The sequence below is a fragment of the Jaculus jaculus genome, chromosome 10, assembly GCF_020740685.1.
Source record: "Jaculus jaculus isolate mJacJac1 chromosome 10, mJacJac1.mat.Y.cur, whole genome shotgun sequence".
NCBI lineage: Eukaryota > Metazoa > Chordata > Mammalia > Rodentia > Dipodidae > Jaculus > Jaculus jaculus.
Genome location: NC_059111.1, coordinates 12,011,695 through 12,027,208, shown reverse-complemented (window position 1 = coordinate 12,027,208; position 15,514 = coordinate 12,011,695). Strand labels below are relative to the sequence as shown.

The following is a 15,514-nucleotide window of genomic DNA, read 5'->3' as shown; positions in this document are numbered from 1 at the left end:
TCAGCTGTTAAAGGCGCGTGCTTGCTTGCAAAGCTTGTCAGCCCAGGTTGAATTCCCCAGCACCCACACAAAGCCAGATACGTGCCTATTCACAAATAAGTAAAAACTAAAGTATCCGAGTCCCTGCTTCTTCTAAACATTAGGCATAATTCGACGGTTAATGTCTTGAACTGCCACACTGTCTTGCACAATGGCTGTGTTGTTTTACATTCCTACCACACCCCCCACAGTGCACAGGGGGATTAACCGGAAAGTTAGTTTCTCTACATTCAAGACAATATCTGTTATATATATCATTCTAAACAAGTATCTCACTGCAGTGGTGGGGAATTGAACCGAGGCCCTCCACCTGGTAAGCATGTGCTATACACTATCTACGCCTGCATTCCCAACTTTAACAATAAAAATATAAAAGAAAACTTTTTATTTTTTTGAGCTGGGCATGAGGGTACATGTCTTTAATCCCAGCACTTGGGAGGCAGAGGTAGGAGGATCACTGTGAGTTCAAGGCCACCCTGAGTCTACATAGTGAATTCCAGGTCAGCCTGGGCTAGAGTGAGACCATCCCTACTTTGCCCCCCCCCCCCCCAAAAAGTTATTTTTCCTAGCATATATGACCTTTAACTGTATTTTATTTATTTGAAAGCAAAAGAGGCAGAAAGAGCAAATAGACACACGTACACCTTGTGCATCTGGCTTACGTGGGTCCTTTGGCTTTGCAGGCAAGTGCCTTAACTACTAAGCCGTCTCTCCAGCCCAGCTTTTGTGGGCGCATCAGGGCCTCCAGCTGCTGCAAATGAACTCCAGATGTGTGCGCCCCCTTGTGCATCTGACTAACATGGGTCCTGGGGAATAGGACCTGGGACCTTTGTCTTGGCAAACACCTTAACTGCTAAGCCATCCCTCCAGCCTCTAACTTTTTAAAAAAATATTTCAGGGCTGGAGAGGTGGCTCAGCAGTTAGGGAGCTTGCCTACAAAGCCTAAGGACCAGAGTTCGATTCCCCAGTACCCACATAAAGCCAGCTGCAAAGTGGTGCATACAGCTGGAGTTCATTTGCAATGGCCTCCTGCCGTTGTACACTGTCTCTCTCTAATAAAAATATTTTTAAAAATTTTAATAATGGTTCATTATTATTATTCTGTCAACTATATTTGATGAAACTCATGATAGAGTCCCCACTCCCCCTCACAAGAAAAATCTTCACCTAAGGTCTTAGGCTTGAATTAGAATTTTTCTTCTTCTTTTGGTGATGGAAGTCGACCCTGGGACTCTAGCAGCCTGTGTGTTAGAGTTAGAAGTGACCAGTGAACACTAGAGGTAGCTCAGGCTGCTGGGATGCAGCGTGACCCTTCATGGGAACTGTGAAGAGAGCATGCTGCCGCACCAGAGGCTTCAGCCTCGTGTTTTTCCAAAGGTGTTTGACCAGAGTGCACTTTCAACGGAAGCCAAGGAAGAAATGTACAAACTGTACCCTAATGCCCGGAGAGCTCACCTCAAGACAGGAGGCAACTTCCCCTACCTGTGCAGAAGTGCAGAGGTCAACCTTTATGTGCAGGTGAGCCAGCACTCCTGGACCCTTTGAACCAAAACGTCGTAACATAAAGCTTTTTTTTGAATGAGAGATGTCTGTAGTGATGGCGCTTTGATAAGTGTAAGTCGAGAGAGAATTTGAACAGCTGTATGATTAGAGACCCCCAGCCTACCATCCCTTCCCCAAAACACTAGGCCTGTCTGCACACTGGCAAAACACCAGACCTAGCTGCGGTCAGCCACGGCCTCAGTCAGCAGCCACAGACTGGAGGACTTAGTACACGGGCCCAGCTTGCAGCCACCGGACAGGTTCATGAGAAGAGTTAATGGGAGGGGGCTCAGTGAATAAAGCACTTGGCACATGGGGACTGAAGCTCAGACCCCCAGAACCCACATAAATGCCAGGAAGGTGTGGCAGTACTGCTGTAATCCAGCACTCAGGAGGTAGAGACAAGGGAATCCCTGGGGCTGAACTGGCAAACTCTGGGTTCCAGTGAGAAAGACTGTCTCAGTAAACTGGTAGCAATTGAGGAGGACACCTGACAGTGCTGGCCTCCCACACACACATGACTTAGGAGGGTGGAGAGGTTACTAAGAAAAAGCAATCTGGAGCCGGGTGTGGTGGCGCACACCTTTAATCCCAGCACTCGAGAGGCAGAGATAGGAGGATCACAGAGTTCGAGGACACCCTGAGACTACATAGTTAATTCCAGGTCAGCCTGGACCAGAGTGAGACCCTACCTTGAGAAAAACAAAACAAAACAAAGCAATCTGGAAGCAAGTACCTTGAACCATTCAGCCAACTATCCAGCCTCAAAAGTAGTTTGGGAATTAGCAAGGCATGGTGGCACACACTTACAATCCTAGTACTTGTAGGCTGAGGCAAGGAGGATCATGAATTCAAGGCCAATCTAAGCTACGTAGTAGAATCGGGTCTCAATTTTTGTTTTTTTGTTTTGTTTTATTTGAGGTAGGGTTTCACTGTAGCCCGGGCTGACCTGGAATTATTCACTATGTAGTCTCAGGGTGGCTTCAAACTCATGGCAATCCTCCTACCTCGGCCTCCTGGGTGCTGGGATTAAAGGCATTCACCACCATGCCCAGCTTTTTCTTTTTTCTAATTAGTCTGTACTAGTATGTAATTTTAGGAGAGGAGAGCATTGATCTACAGTGCTGGTATTTTCCTGCCAAATATATTACAAAATGCAATCTGCATTTTGCTACAACCGTTAAACCTAAAGACTTTGGGCTGGGAGGTAGTGCAGTGGTCGGGTACTTGCATGGCCTCATAAAGGTGTTCCTTCAACCCCTTGTGCTGCAAAAATAACTATAATCATAATTAATCATCATTCCTCATCTCCACAGATACATTTGCTGCAATTCCACGGAACCAAATATGCCGCCATCGACCCGTCAATGGTCAGTGCGGAGGAGCTGGAGGTGCAGAAAGGCAGCCTCAGCATCAGCCAGGAGCAGCAGTAGGTGTGGCTCACGCGGCTCAGGATGACGTGGCCCAGCATGCTCTTGTTCACGCAGGGACGTCAGCCTCCCGTCTCTTCCTTCAGGTGCACCAGGCTCAGCAGCTCCCACTGTCTTGGAAGTAGGACTGATTGTCGCGTTCACCGCAGGCAGCAGCTCTTCCGAGCCAGCGTGACTGCCCCCTGCGCTTCTTTTGTAGCTTCTGAACCTAAAGAACTTCTGACAACTCCCATTTTAAGAATCGTGAGATTTTTGCTACTGTGGGTCTTTACCACTGTCCTTCAGTGTATATTGATTTCTGAGGCTTGGGATTTTGTGGTATGTTTTCTCCTTTCTTTCCCTTTCCTGTCTTTCCAGCTCTTTATGTCACTCACGGTAAATGCTGCGCATCCAGATTGTGTGTCGGAAAGATGCAGGTCATTTTTAGCTTTCTTGGGCAGAACCAGAGCAGCAGTAAGCGAGGCTAGCACCCTGTTGCTCCCTCTGCTGCAAATCAACTGATTTTCATTTTCAACTGAGCACATTGTTTTGAGTGTTAGCTGTCGTCTTTCTAGACATTAAGTCATTTGGAATAAAAGTTCAACTTCAATGAGCAGTTTTTGTGGTTACTGTTGCTGTCCATCCGAGCTTTGCTGGTCTTGGGTTGGGTGACTGCTACTTAATCTCCCTAAAGCAGTTTGCTGGTGGTAAAATATGAGTTGTTCAGCAGTTAAGGTGCCTCCTTGCAAAGCCTAACCTGGGTTCGATTCCCCAGTGCCCATGTATACCACATACTTTTCCTGCCTGCCTGCTTTCTTTCACCCTAATGGATGTTGTTGTTGGATCTCATGCAGTCCAGGATGACCTTGAACTTCCGGATCCTGCCACACCTAACTCCTGTTGGACAACTTTGAATACATGTAGAGACTATCACTCAACATGGTACGTTTCCATCTCAGACACTGTTGCATCTGCCCTCACATCTTCCGCATGCGCTACCACTGAATTGTTTAAAAGCCATTTCTGATGACATACTTTATACGTGCACTTTCAAGAGGCAAAATATGTTTTTTTAATACAGATTGAAATTTATGAGATTATCACACCTTCCAAGGCTCAAGGTCCCTTGCAGAAGAGGTGGTGGAAAGAACGTAAGAGCCAGAGGAAGGGTAGGACTCCTTAGGACATGCTCCTCCAGACAAAATGGTCTGGATATCCATGACCTCACAGTGCCTGACATTACCAACACAAGACCAGCATACTAGGAGGAAAAGATCATGACATCAAAATAAAAGAGACTGATTGAAAGGAGGAGGGGATATTATGGAGAGTGGAGTTTCAAAGGGACAAGTGGGGTAGGGTGGGAATTACCATGGGTTATTGTCTATAATTATGGAAGTTGTCAATAAATTTTTTTAATTATAAGATTATTTTCCATCTACATATTAGAAAGCTATAATTAAAATTTGAGGGGGTGAAGAGATTGCTCAGTGGTTAAGGTGCTTGCCTGCAAAGCCTAACAACCCAGGTCTGATTTCCCAACACCCACATAAAGCAAGATGTGTCTGGAGTTCGTTCACAGTGGCTGGAGGCCCTGACACACCCATTCTTTTAAGTTGTCTCTCTCTGCTGGCAAATAAATAATGTTAAATAATTGGATGCCAGGCATAGTAGACACATGAAGTCCCCAGGTTCAAGGCCACAAGTTTGTTTGTTTTTTTTAAGGTTTTTCAAGATAGGGTATGCAGTAACAAAGGCCAGTAAACTAGAAAAGAAATATAAAGGGAAGAGAAAGGAAGGGAGGGGGTTACTTATTAGGATGGTATTGTATATATATAAGTAGAAGAATAGATTAATGGGGGGGTGAAAAGGCCCAAAGTGAGGTTAGGGAAAGAGATTGAGTAAAGGAAAGGTAGAGGGAGGGCTAATCAAAATCTAAGAGGAGGGCTGGAGAGATGGCTTAGTGATTAAGCGCTTGCCTGTGAAGCCTAAGGACCCCGGTTTGAGGCTCAATTCCCCAGGACCCACGTTAGCCAGATGCACAAAGGGGGCGCACACATCTGGAGTTCGTTTACAGAGGCTGGGAGCTCTGGTGTGCCCATTCTCTCTCTCTCTCTCTCTCTCTCTCTCTCTCTCTCTCTCTGCCTCCTTCTCTCTGTCGCTCTCAAATAAATAAACAATTTTTTTTTTTTTTCAAGGTAGGGTCTCACTCTGGCTCAGGCTGACCTGGAATTCACTCTGTAGTCTCAGGGTGGCCTCGAACTCTCAGAGATCCTCCTACCTCTGCCTCCCGAGTGCTGGGATTAAAGGCGTGTGTCACCATGCCCGGCAACAAAAAATTTTTTTTAAAAATCTAAGGATATAAATAAATCATATGGAATCCTGTTTTTTTGGACAATGGAACATTCAGGAGCCATACATCGTTGCTAGAAAATTTTCAGTGCCAGGGATGGGATACCTTCCAGTGGGTTGTTGGCCAGGGAAGTCCCTGATTCCCCCAAAACATTACAGGCCATTGCAGAGGCCCTTGGTTTGCCACCAGGAATAGATGGTAAGACCCTATTACTGAAGACTCCACATACTTGGGCTACAAGGCCACTGAGAAATCCTGCTAGAACTGAGCTGATAACCTCCTCCATGTAGACCAGGTGACAGAAAGCTGGAAGAAGCCATTCTACATGTAGTTCAGTGGAGAAAGAGAAATCACCAGTGAAGATACTCAACAGTGGACACTGCAAGCCTTATATTTGGCCAGCCAGGCCAAATGAGCCAATGGGTACAACAGTGGCACGTCTGTCATGGTGGAAACAAACTGCCCTCTAACTGGACTGGAGGCCCACTCCATGGGAGGGAATAATCCCTGATACTGAAAACTTAAAACGGGTAGTCCTGAGCCCTAGGGATGTAATGTCTGCTGCTGTCTGGCTAAATGTATGTACTATGCATATCAAACTGCCAAGTAAGCACTTCTCTTAATGTTCATACCCATATATTAATGCTACTCTCACTTTTGGTAGAGAATCTTCTCTTTTCAGATGGCAGTGACCTTGGGATAACTCAGAAGGTATCATGGTGCTGGAAAGAAGTGACTGGAGTGCTCAGTAGTGTAAGATCTCGATCACACCTTCCAAGGCTCAGGGTCCACTGTGGAAGTGGTGGCAGAAAGAATATAAGAGCCAAGGGAAGGGTAGGACTCCTTACAATGTGCTCCCCCGCAGGCACAAAATGGCCTGGATATCCATGACCTCACAGTGCCTGGCACTACCTACACAAGATCATAATAGGAGGAAAAGATGACATCAGTATAGAAGAGATTCTGTTTGAGATGGGGAGGGGATATGATAGAGAATGGAGTTTCAAAGGGAAAGCGGGGGGAGGGAGGACATTACCATGGGATAGTTTTTATAATCATGGAAAATGTTAATAAAAATTGAAAAAAGTTTTTACTTCAAAGGCATAGCAAGTATTTTCAACAAAATCATAGAAGCAAACTTACCCCAGATAGGGAAAGTGATGTCAGTACAGATACAGGAAGCCTTTAGAACACCAAACAGACAAAATCAGGAAAGAACCTCTCACTGTCATTTTATAATTAAACTACAAAACACACAAACCAAAGAAAATATATTGAAAGCAGTTAGATAAAAATTAAGTCACACACAAAGTCAAGCCCATCAGGATAACTGCAGATTATTCAACACGGATTTAAAAGCCAAAAAGGGCTTGGAATGAAGTATGTATTCCAAGTTCTGAAAGATAACAACTGTCAACCAAGGTTACTTTATCCTGAAAAGCTATCCATCCAATTTGATGAAGAAATAAGGACATTCCACAACAAAAACAGGTTACAAGAAGCTGGGTGTGGTGACGCATGCCCTTAATCCCAGCACTCAGGAGACAGAGGTAGGAGGATCACTGAGTTTGAGGCCACCCTGAAACTACATAGTGAATCCTGGACTACAGTGAAACCTTACCTAAAAAAAAAAAAAAAAAAGCCAGGCGTGGTGGTACACTCAGGAGGCAGAGGTAGGAAGATTGCCATGAGTTCAAGGCCACCCTGAGACTACAGAGTGATTTGCAGGTCAGCCTGAGCTAGAGTGAGACACTACCTCAAAAAAAAAAGGAAAAAAAAAAGGCTACAGGAATATGTGAACACTAAACCAGCTTGACAGAAAATACTTGAAAGGATCCTCCATGTGGAAGAGAAAGAAAAGCACACACATAGGAACCTGGAAAAAATAAACCATACTCAAATACTAGTTAATACAAGAGAGTAAAAGTAAGACCAAGAACTACAAAACAAGAAAAATGGCTAGAATAGATACACACCTTTCAATAATAACTTTTTTTATTTTTGAGTTTTTTCAAGGTAGGGTCTCACTCTAGCCCAGGCTGACCTGGAATTCACTATGTAGTCTCAGAGTGGCCTCGAACTCACAGCAATCTTCCTGTCTCTGCCTCCTGAGAACTGGGATTAAAGGTGTGCACCACCATGCCTGGCTAATAATAACTTAATATTAACGGCCTCAGTGCTCTAACCAAAAGATACAGGTTTGCTGACTTGATGGGTCTAGAAAACAAGCAGGTGTCGCTATCCTAATATCTGACAGGATTGATTTCAAACTAACATTCTCAATCTCTCCTTTTTTTTTTTTTTTAAGTTTCTCGAGGTAGGGTCTCTCTCTAGCCCAGGCTGACCTGGAATTCACTATGGAGTCTCAGGGTGGCCTCAAACCTCTACCACCCAAGTGCTGGGATTAAAGGCGTACACCCCACGCCTGGCTATACTTGATACTTTTTATTTTTTTTATTTGACAGAGAAAGGGAGGGAGGGAGAAAGAAAGAATGGGCACACCAGGGCCTCCAGCCAGTGAAACAAACTCCAGATTTGTGTGCCCCCTTGTGCATCTGGCTAACATGGGTCCTGGGGAATCAAGTCTGAGTCCTTTGGCTTTGCAGGCAAATGCCTTAACCGCTAAGCCATCTCTCCAGCCCCTACACTTGATATTTTAAATTTTATTTGTATACAAGCAAACACCAGATGCTCTCACCACTTTCTGCATCCGGCTCATATAGGTGGTTTAGGAATTGAACACAAGCTGACAGAATTTACAAGCAAGTTCTGAACCATCTTTCCAGCCTCTACAACTGGCATTTTATGTGTACAAGTTATCTGAACTCACATACTGATGTTATCATAGCAGGTGCTTTACCCACTGAGCCATCTTCACAGCCCCAGACTTTGTATTGTATCTGCCAATTTTTTGTAAGTTTGAAATGATTAAATTTCAAAATAAAGATGTTTTAAAAACTTTTTTTTCCAGTTGTACAGCTATCTAGGAAGACATAAGGGTGCATGCCTTGGGGAACTGTCAAAGTACACAGCTATGGAATTTCCATGACATTCTTTTTTGTTTTTCAAGATAGGGTCTTGCTGTCGCCCAGGCTAACCTGGGGCTCACTATGTAGTTTCAGGCCATCCTTGAACTCACAGCCATCCTCCTACCTCTACCTCCTGGGTGATGGGAATAAAGGTTTGCACCACCACGCCCACCTCATGCCATTTGGTTTTTAATTTTTATTTTCATTTTTTTCAAGGTAGTCTCACTCTGTCCTAGGCTGACCTGGAGCTCGTTCTGTTGTCTAACAGAAATCCTCCTACCTCTGCTGGGGCTGCAGGCATGCTCCCCCATTGAAAAAAAAAAAAGACCTCTTCAAGTAGCTCTGTCCAATCCATTCTTTCACTCAATCCATTGCTGTGCAGATTTGGAGGGGTTTTGAATGAGGGCCTACATAGAAATAAGGCTGGAGGGGTTCGGTAAAAGTGTCCCCCAAAGTACAGATGTGCAAGCTCTCAGGCATGTCATAGAGGGAGAGCTGCCCCAGCTCATAGTCCAGTAAAATGCCGATTCTCCTGGCTTGACCTCTAGCCGCAGCGGGGGGCAGGGCCATCTTCCCTCAGCAGCAATCTCCAGCACCCCTGTGGAGTGGATGCTTGCCTCGCCCTCCTTGACAGACAGGCTTTGCCAACACCAGTGGCCCATTCAGGCCTGTCTCCCACCTGGACCTCCCAGAAATGCCTCCCAGAATAGAAATACGGAAGACCCAACACAACAGGGTTGACTGTAAACCTTTTTGAGAAGTTAGAAATGCATTGTTTTCTCTTTGAAAATCTCACGCATATTTTATCCTCAGAAACAACCAGGTTAGGGTGGGCTGTTTCTGGGTCTAGAATGATCTCTTCTCTGAACTCCTTTATCACTCTTTGTAGGGCAGAATACAAGGGAGGAAAATTGCAGGTGTCTTCTGTAGTTGAGCTGAAAGGATGGATGAGCTCATCTTACTGTCGCACTTCTTACAGAAAAATTCACTTCTGTTATCAGTTCTGTGTCTGAGATTGCTCTGTGTTCAACTCTTGCCCAGCAAGCTTTTGAGTGTGGGACCATAGTTGGAGAAGGCCTCTAGGTTTTTGCCGAGTTTCTCTCGAAGGTTCTCCTCCTTTTCCGCTAACCTGGAGATGGTTGTCATGGGAGGAACGCTGGTTGGCACTCCTTGTTTAGCTGTGTGACCTGGACACTGCTGCTGCTTCTCCCTGGGCCTCAGTGGCCTGTCTATAATGATGTCCCTTACACCTCAGCGGACTGCACGAGTCTCCAAGATAATGGAAGTGAAAGCAAGCAGAGAGCCATAATGGCCCATGTCCCAGGACCATGTTTGTCTAGAAAACCTGAAACAGGCCCATGATCTGTCCTGGTGAGAAAGGGTTGCAGTTCCCTGCTTGTCTCTGAGGTTCAGTCCCAGCAGCTGGAAGCCTATTCGCAGCTCCTTGGTAGAGCCCTTGGGTGGAGGTCTTCCTCTGTTCAGGTCCACGTGCTCACATGGCCGTGCACCTCCTGGACGCCCTTGGCTCCCCGTTTGCCTTCTTCCGGATGTTTTCTGCAAGACACAAGAATCCTGCTGCCTTGCGTCTCCTCAGCTCTGCCTCCCAGCGATGGTTTATGTTCACGTTTCCAGCCAGATGTGCTGAGAGAAGTCACAATGATGATTCTTTTTCTTTTTGCGTGCGCGTGTGTGTGTAACATGATGTATGTGGTGTATGCAAATGTAATTGAAAGACCCGGAAACCAGACTGATGCCATGACAGGCTTCAATAAGGCGCTGCCCCAGCTAGGCCTAAATTTCAAATTCCCACTTAGGCAGAGGACCAGAGTCAGTCCCTAGACATGCCCAGGCATGCCCAAGATTTGACCCTTCTGCCTCTGTGCCCCAGCCAATCAAAAAGAACACAAGTACAGTTACTGTTTAAACCAACCAATCATGTAACCGCCCTCGACTTCTATGTTCAAATCCCTATAAAGACCCTGCTCTTGTACAGATCCACTGTGCTGGTGAAGTCAAGAGTCTGAGCTTAAGCCCAAAATAAAGCTCCTTGCCTTTGCGTGCGTGTTTGGTTCTCCTTGGTGGTCACTGGGGTGCCGAGAACTGGGCATAACAGTAATGTGCCCTTGTGGTGCCCTGTGCACTCACCTGTGGCAGGGCAGAGGGTCTGTGGTGGACAGAGCCAGGTACAGGTGTCCTCTCCACCATCGCTCTTACCTTACTGATACTGGACCTCACTGGTTTTTCCACAAGCCTGGGTGATTCCCCAGGCTCTGCTCCCTTTAGTGGGACGCGGGTTACAGGCACATAGGGCCATACCCAGCTGCGTATATGGGTTCTGAAGCCTTGAACTTGGGAAGTTTCAGGCAGTTTTGTGCAGGAAGTGTACTTACTGAGCCATCGCTCCAGCCTCACAATGACTATCCTTTTTGCTGTGTGTGTGTGTGTTTCAAGGCAGAGTTTCACGCTAGCCCAGGCTAACCTGGAACTATGTAGTCTCAAGAGTGGTCTCAAACTCATGGTGCTCCTCCTACCTATGTCTCCCAAGTGCTGGGTGAGATTAAAGGCATGCAATACCATTCCCGGATTTATTTATTTGAGAGAGAAAGAGGCAGATAGAGAAAATGGGTGTACCAGAGCCTTTAGCCACTGGAAATGAACTCCAGACACATGTACTTTTTGCATCTGGCTTTATGTGGGTGGTGAATCGGACCTGGGTCCTTTGGCTTTGCAGGCAAGCACCTTAACTGCTAACCCATCTTTCCAGCCCCCACAATGACTATTCTTAAGAATATATTGGTCTGGAAGCCAGGCGTGGTGGCGCACGCCTTTAATCCCAGCACTCGGGAGGCAGAGGTAGGAGGATCGCCATGAGTTCAAGGCCACCCTGAGACTACAGAGTTAATTCCAGGTCAGCCTGGACCAGAGTGAGACCCTACCTCAAAAAACCAAAAAAAAAAAAAAAGAAGAAGAAGAAGAATATATTGGTCTGGACAAATATCATATGTTCTCTCTCATATGTGGATCCTAGCTATAGATGATTGGACTTCTATGTGAGTAGGAAGAAAACTCAGTAGCAGAGGCCAGTAAGCTAGAAAGGAGATATAAAGGAAATAGAAAGGAGGGGTACTTAACAGGATGGTATTGTGTATATGTAAGTAGAAGAATAAATTACTTGGGGTGAAAAGGCAAAAGTGAGGTCAGGTGAAGAGATTGAGTAAAGGAAAGATGGAGGGTAGGTTAATCAAACCTAAGAGGATATGAATAAATCATATGGAAACCTACTTTATTGGACAATGGAATACACAGGAGCCATGGATGGTTACTAGAAAACTTTCAGTGCCAGGGATGGGATACCTTCCTGTGAGTTGTTGGCCAGAGAGGCCCCAAATGCCCCCAAAACACTACAGGCTATTGCCAAGACCCTTGGTTTCCCACCAGGAATTGATGGTTATTGCTAAAGACTGCAAAATCACTGAGAAATCTCGCTGGAACTGAGCTGAAAACCTCCTCCATGTAGACCAGCTGACAGAAAGCTAGAAAAAGCCACATTGACTGAAAATTTAAAACAGGGGTAGTCATGAGCCCTAGAGGTGTAACATCTGCTGATGTCTGGATAAATGTATATACTATGCTTATCAAAATGCCCAGTAAGCACTTCTCTTAATGTTCATACCCTTATATTAATGCTACTCTCACTTTGGGTAGAGAATCTTCTCTTTTCAGATGGCAGTGACCTTGGGATGACTCAGGAGGCATCATGGTGCTGGAAGAAGTGACTGGAGTGCTCAGTACTGTAAGATCTCTATCACACCTTCCAAGGCTCAGGGTCTAATGCAGAAGAGGTGGCGGAAAGAATGTAACAGCCAAAGGAAGAGTAGGACTCCTTACAACATGCTCCTCCAGACACAAAATGGCCAGGATACCCATGACTTCACAGTGCCTAACACTACCCAAGACCATCATAATAGGAAGAAAAGATAACATCAAAATAAAAGAAACTGATTGAGAAGGGGAGGAGCTATGATGGAGAACAGAGTTTCAAAGGGGAAAGTGGGGAGAGGGAGGGGATTACCATGGGATATTGTTTACAATCATGGAAGTTGTTAATTATAAAAAATTAGCCGGGCGTGGTGGTGCACGCTTTTAATCCCAGCACTCCAGAGGCAAAGGTAGGAGAATTGCCTTGAGTTCGAGCCATCCTGAGACTCCATAGTGAATTCCAGGTCAGCCTGAGCTACAGTGAGACCCCACCTCAAAAAAACAAAAACAAACAAACAAAAAACATTAAAATTTAAAAAAATATGTTGGGCTGGAGAGATGGCTTAGCAGTTAAGGTACTTGCCTCCAAAGCCAAAGGACCCAGGTTCAATTCCCCAGTACCCATGTAAGCCAGATGCACATGGTGGCACATGTATCTGGAGTTTGTTTGCAGTGGCTGGAACACCTGGCATTCCTATTCTCTCTATCTGCCTCTCTCAAATAAATAAAAGAATATGTTGGAAGATGCAAAAAGCCAGCCCTAATTTCTCTGTCCATAAGTGACTGTGCTTTCTCCCCTTACCTGTAGCCCTTGAGACAGCCGCCACAAAGAAATGTTTCCCTTTAAAAAAAAAAAAAAAAAAAAAAAAGGAACTAGGTATTGTGGCAGACGCCTTTAATCCCAGCACTCAGGAGGCAGAGGTAGGTGAATCACTGTGAGTTTGAGGCCACCCTGAGATTACAGAGTGAATTCCAGGTCAGCCTAGGCTAGCGTGACACCCTATCTCAAAAAGAAAAAAAAAAAAAAAATTCCCCTTGGGCTGGAACAGTTTGCCTATAAAGCCAAAGGACCCAGGTTTGATTCCCCAGGACCTACATAAGCCAGATGCACAAGGTGGCACATGCATCTGGAGTTCATTTGCAGTGACTGGAGGACTTGGTGTGCTTGCGCGCGCTCTCTCTCTCTCCCTCTCTCTCAAGTAAATAAGTAAATAAAAATTTAAATTAGAAAAAAAAAAAGGTTCCCTTGTTGCCTCAGAGCCAATGTAACCTTCACCACTACCAGAGACTGTCTAACACATGCCATCTTACATTTGCCCCAGAAAAATCAAGGGAAGACACAGAGGAGTTCACAGAATCCATTCCTCACAGATGAGCCTGGGCCCGGCTTGGAGGAGAAGGCAAGGCTGAGACCAGGCTCCTGAACCTCTCCTTCCAGCCGAGCCCTAAAGCTCTTGAACAGGTGCACTTACCAGCCAAATCCCGCTTGCCAATGGCCACCAGGCCCTCAAACAGCGCCTTGCCGGGGTTCTCGCCGGCTGCGGCCACACCGTGCAGCCAGATGAGCAGCATCCGATGGCCGTGTTCCTGGTAGCTCCTGGTGCCTGCAGGTGATGAAGAGGGACGGGGGAGGAAGGAGCTTGCAGAGCGCTCAGAGAGAGAATGGGCTCTCTTGAAGGCACCGCGACGCACCCCCACGCGCATGCGTGTTGGCCCTGTTTTTGCAGCTGGAAAACCAGCTTAATGGGAGGCAGCTGGCCTTCTTTTGGCCCCTGCACCGGTTCTTGGTCCTCGGCCTTAGCTGCATATTGGAAATGCCTGAGAATCGTGGAACCTGGGCCCACCCCACCTCTTGATTCTCAAGTACTTAGGTCTGAGTGCGGGCCAAACATTGAGCAGTTTTGAAGTTTCCCAGGTGGGGCCAGAGGGGCGGCTCAGCAGTGGAAGGCACCTGCTCACAAAATCTGACAGCTAGGGTTCGATTCTTCAGTTCCCACGTGAAGGCAGATGCACAAAGTGGTGCTCACGTTTCGTTTGCAGCTACTGGAGGCCCTGGTATGCCCATATTCCCTCTTCCTTTCTTTCCCTCTCTCTCAAATAATAAATAAATAAAATATGGTCAAAACAAGTTTCCCTGGTGATTTTTTCCCCCCTTTTTTCCAAGGTTGGGTCTCGCTCTAGTTCAGGCTGACCTGGAATTCACTATTAGTTTCAGGGTGGCCTGAAACTCACAGCAATCCTCCTACCTCTGCCTCCCCAGGGCTGGATTAAAGGCGTGCGCTGCCACACCCTGCTCCCAGGTGATTCTTGTTTACAGACCACCATGTTTAGGAGATAACTGCTCCCCCTTTCAGTGAAACAGGTGACCTCTCCTGCCTGGATGCAAACACGTGTTTAGGCACAACGACTGGACAGATCTACACAGACCCTTCACGCCTCCTGTGTGTGAGCCTTCTGTGTCTTTCTCTGGGTCCCCTTCCTCGTGGTGTCGCTCTGGCTGAGACAGCAACTGCGTTTGGCCCAGCCATCTTACCATCATTTATTAAATAGGCTTTGCCTGCCTCCCACCTGCTCCCAAAATGCATGTGCTTCCTTTATCATATATGCCATGCTTCTCCGCATGCACTCTGCTCTGGGCCACTGACAGTTGGCAGGGTTTTGTCTGTGTTAGTTATTTCAGCTTTTTTAAAAAGGCTGGGGTTGGAGAGATGGCTTAGCAGTTAAGGCACTTGTCTGCAAAGTCTAAGGACCCAGGTTCAATTCCCCAGTAACCACATAAGCCAGATGCACAAGGTGACGCAGGCATCTGGAGTTCATTTGCATTGGCTGGAGGCTCTGTCATTCCCATTCTTTCTATCTGCCTCTATTTCTCTCAAATAAATAAATACAAATATTTTATTTTATCCTTTTAAAGATTTATTTTTCTTTATTTATTAGAGACAGAGAGAGAGAGAGAGAGGGAAAAAGAGACACAGAGTGAGAATGGGCATGCCAGGGCCTCTAGCCACTGCAAATGAACTCCAGATGCATCCATCACTATGTGCATCTGGCTTATGTGGGACCTGGAGAATCAAACCTGGGTCTTTAGACTGCCCAGGCATGTGCCTTAACCACTAGGCCATCTCTCCAGATCTCCTATAAAAATGTAAATGAAAAAAGAAAAGTAAATAAAAAAGGTTAAGTAGTCGGGCGTGGTGGCGCACACCTTTAATCCCAGCACTCGGGAGGCAGAGGTAGGAGGATCGCCGTGAGTTCGAGACCACCCTGAGACTGCATAGTGAATTCCAGGTCAGCCTGGGCTAGAGCGAGACCCTACCTCAAAACAACAACAACAAAAGCACCGAACCTGAACTGACCTCATGAGCCCCACCAGTGGCTGCCCG

The 15,514-nt window shown here is 46.2% G+C and overlaps 2 protein-coding genes across 7 annotated transcripts in view; one reads left to right on the top strand and one right to left on the bottom strand.

Annotated features, from left to right (window-relative positions):
- The window catches only part of Spg21 (SPG21 abhydrolase domain containing, maspardin), a 34,095-nt gene extending 30,492 nt beyond the window's left edge, over positions 1 to 3,603 (top strand). For 2 of the 3 annotated variants that reach the window (XM_045161072.1, XM_045161073.1), the window contains exons 8-10: positions 1,417 to 1,557; positions 2,898 to 3,010; positions 3,098 to 3,603. In XM_045161072.1, the coding sequence (XP_045017007.1) occupies positions 1,417 to 1,557; positions 2,898 to 3,010; positions 3,098 to 3,512 (669 nt within the window). In that variant the 3' untranslated portion in view covers positions 3,513 to 3,603. Of the gene's footprint in view, positions 1 to 1,416; positions 1,558 to 2,897; positions 3,015 to 3,097 lie in introns of all 3 variants that reach the window. The other variant, XM_045161074.1, reaches the window with a different exon arrangement.
- A 5,148-nt stretch (positions 3,604 to 8,751) lies between these two features.
- Ankdd1a (ankyrin repeat and death domain containing 1A) overlaps positions 8,752 to 15,514 on the bottom strand; it is a 39,027-nt gene continuing 32,264 nt past the window's right edge. For all 4 annotated transcript variants that reach the window (XM_045160731.1, XM_045160732.1, XM_045160734.1 and 1 more), the window contains 2 exons: positions 13,604 to 13,735; positions 8,752 to 9,926 (listed from right to left, as the gene is read on the bottom strand). In XM_045160731.1, the coding sequence (XP_045016666.1) occupies positions 9,865 to 9,926; positions 13,604 to 13,735 (194 nt within the window). In that variant the 3' untranslated portion in view covers positions 8,752 to 9,864. The remainder of the gene's footprint in view (positions 9,927 to 13,603; positions 13,736 to 15,514) is intronic.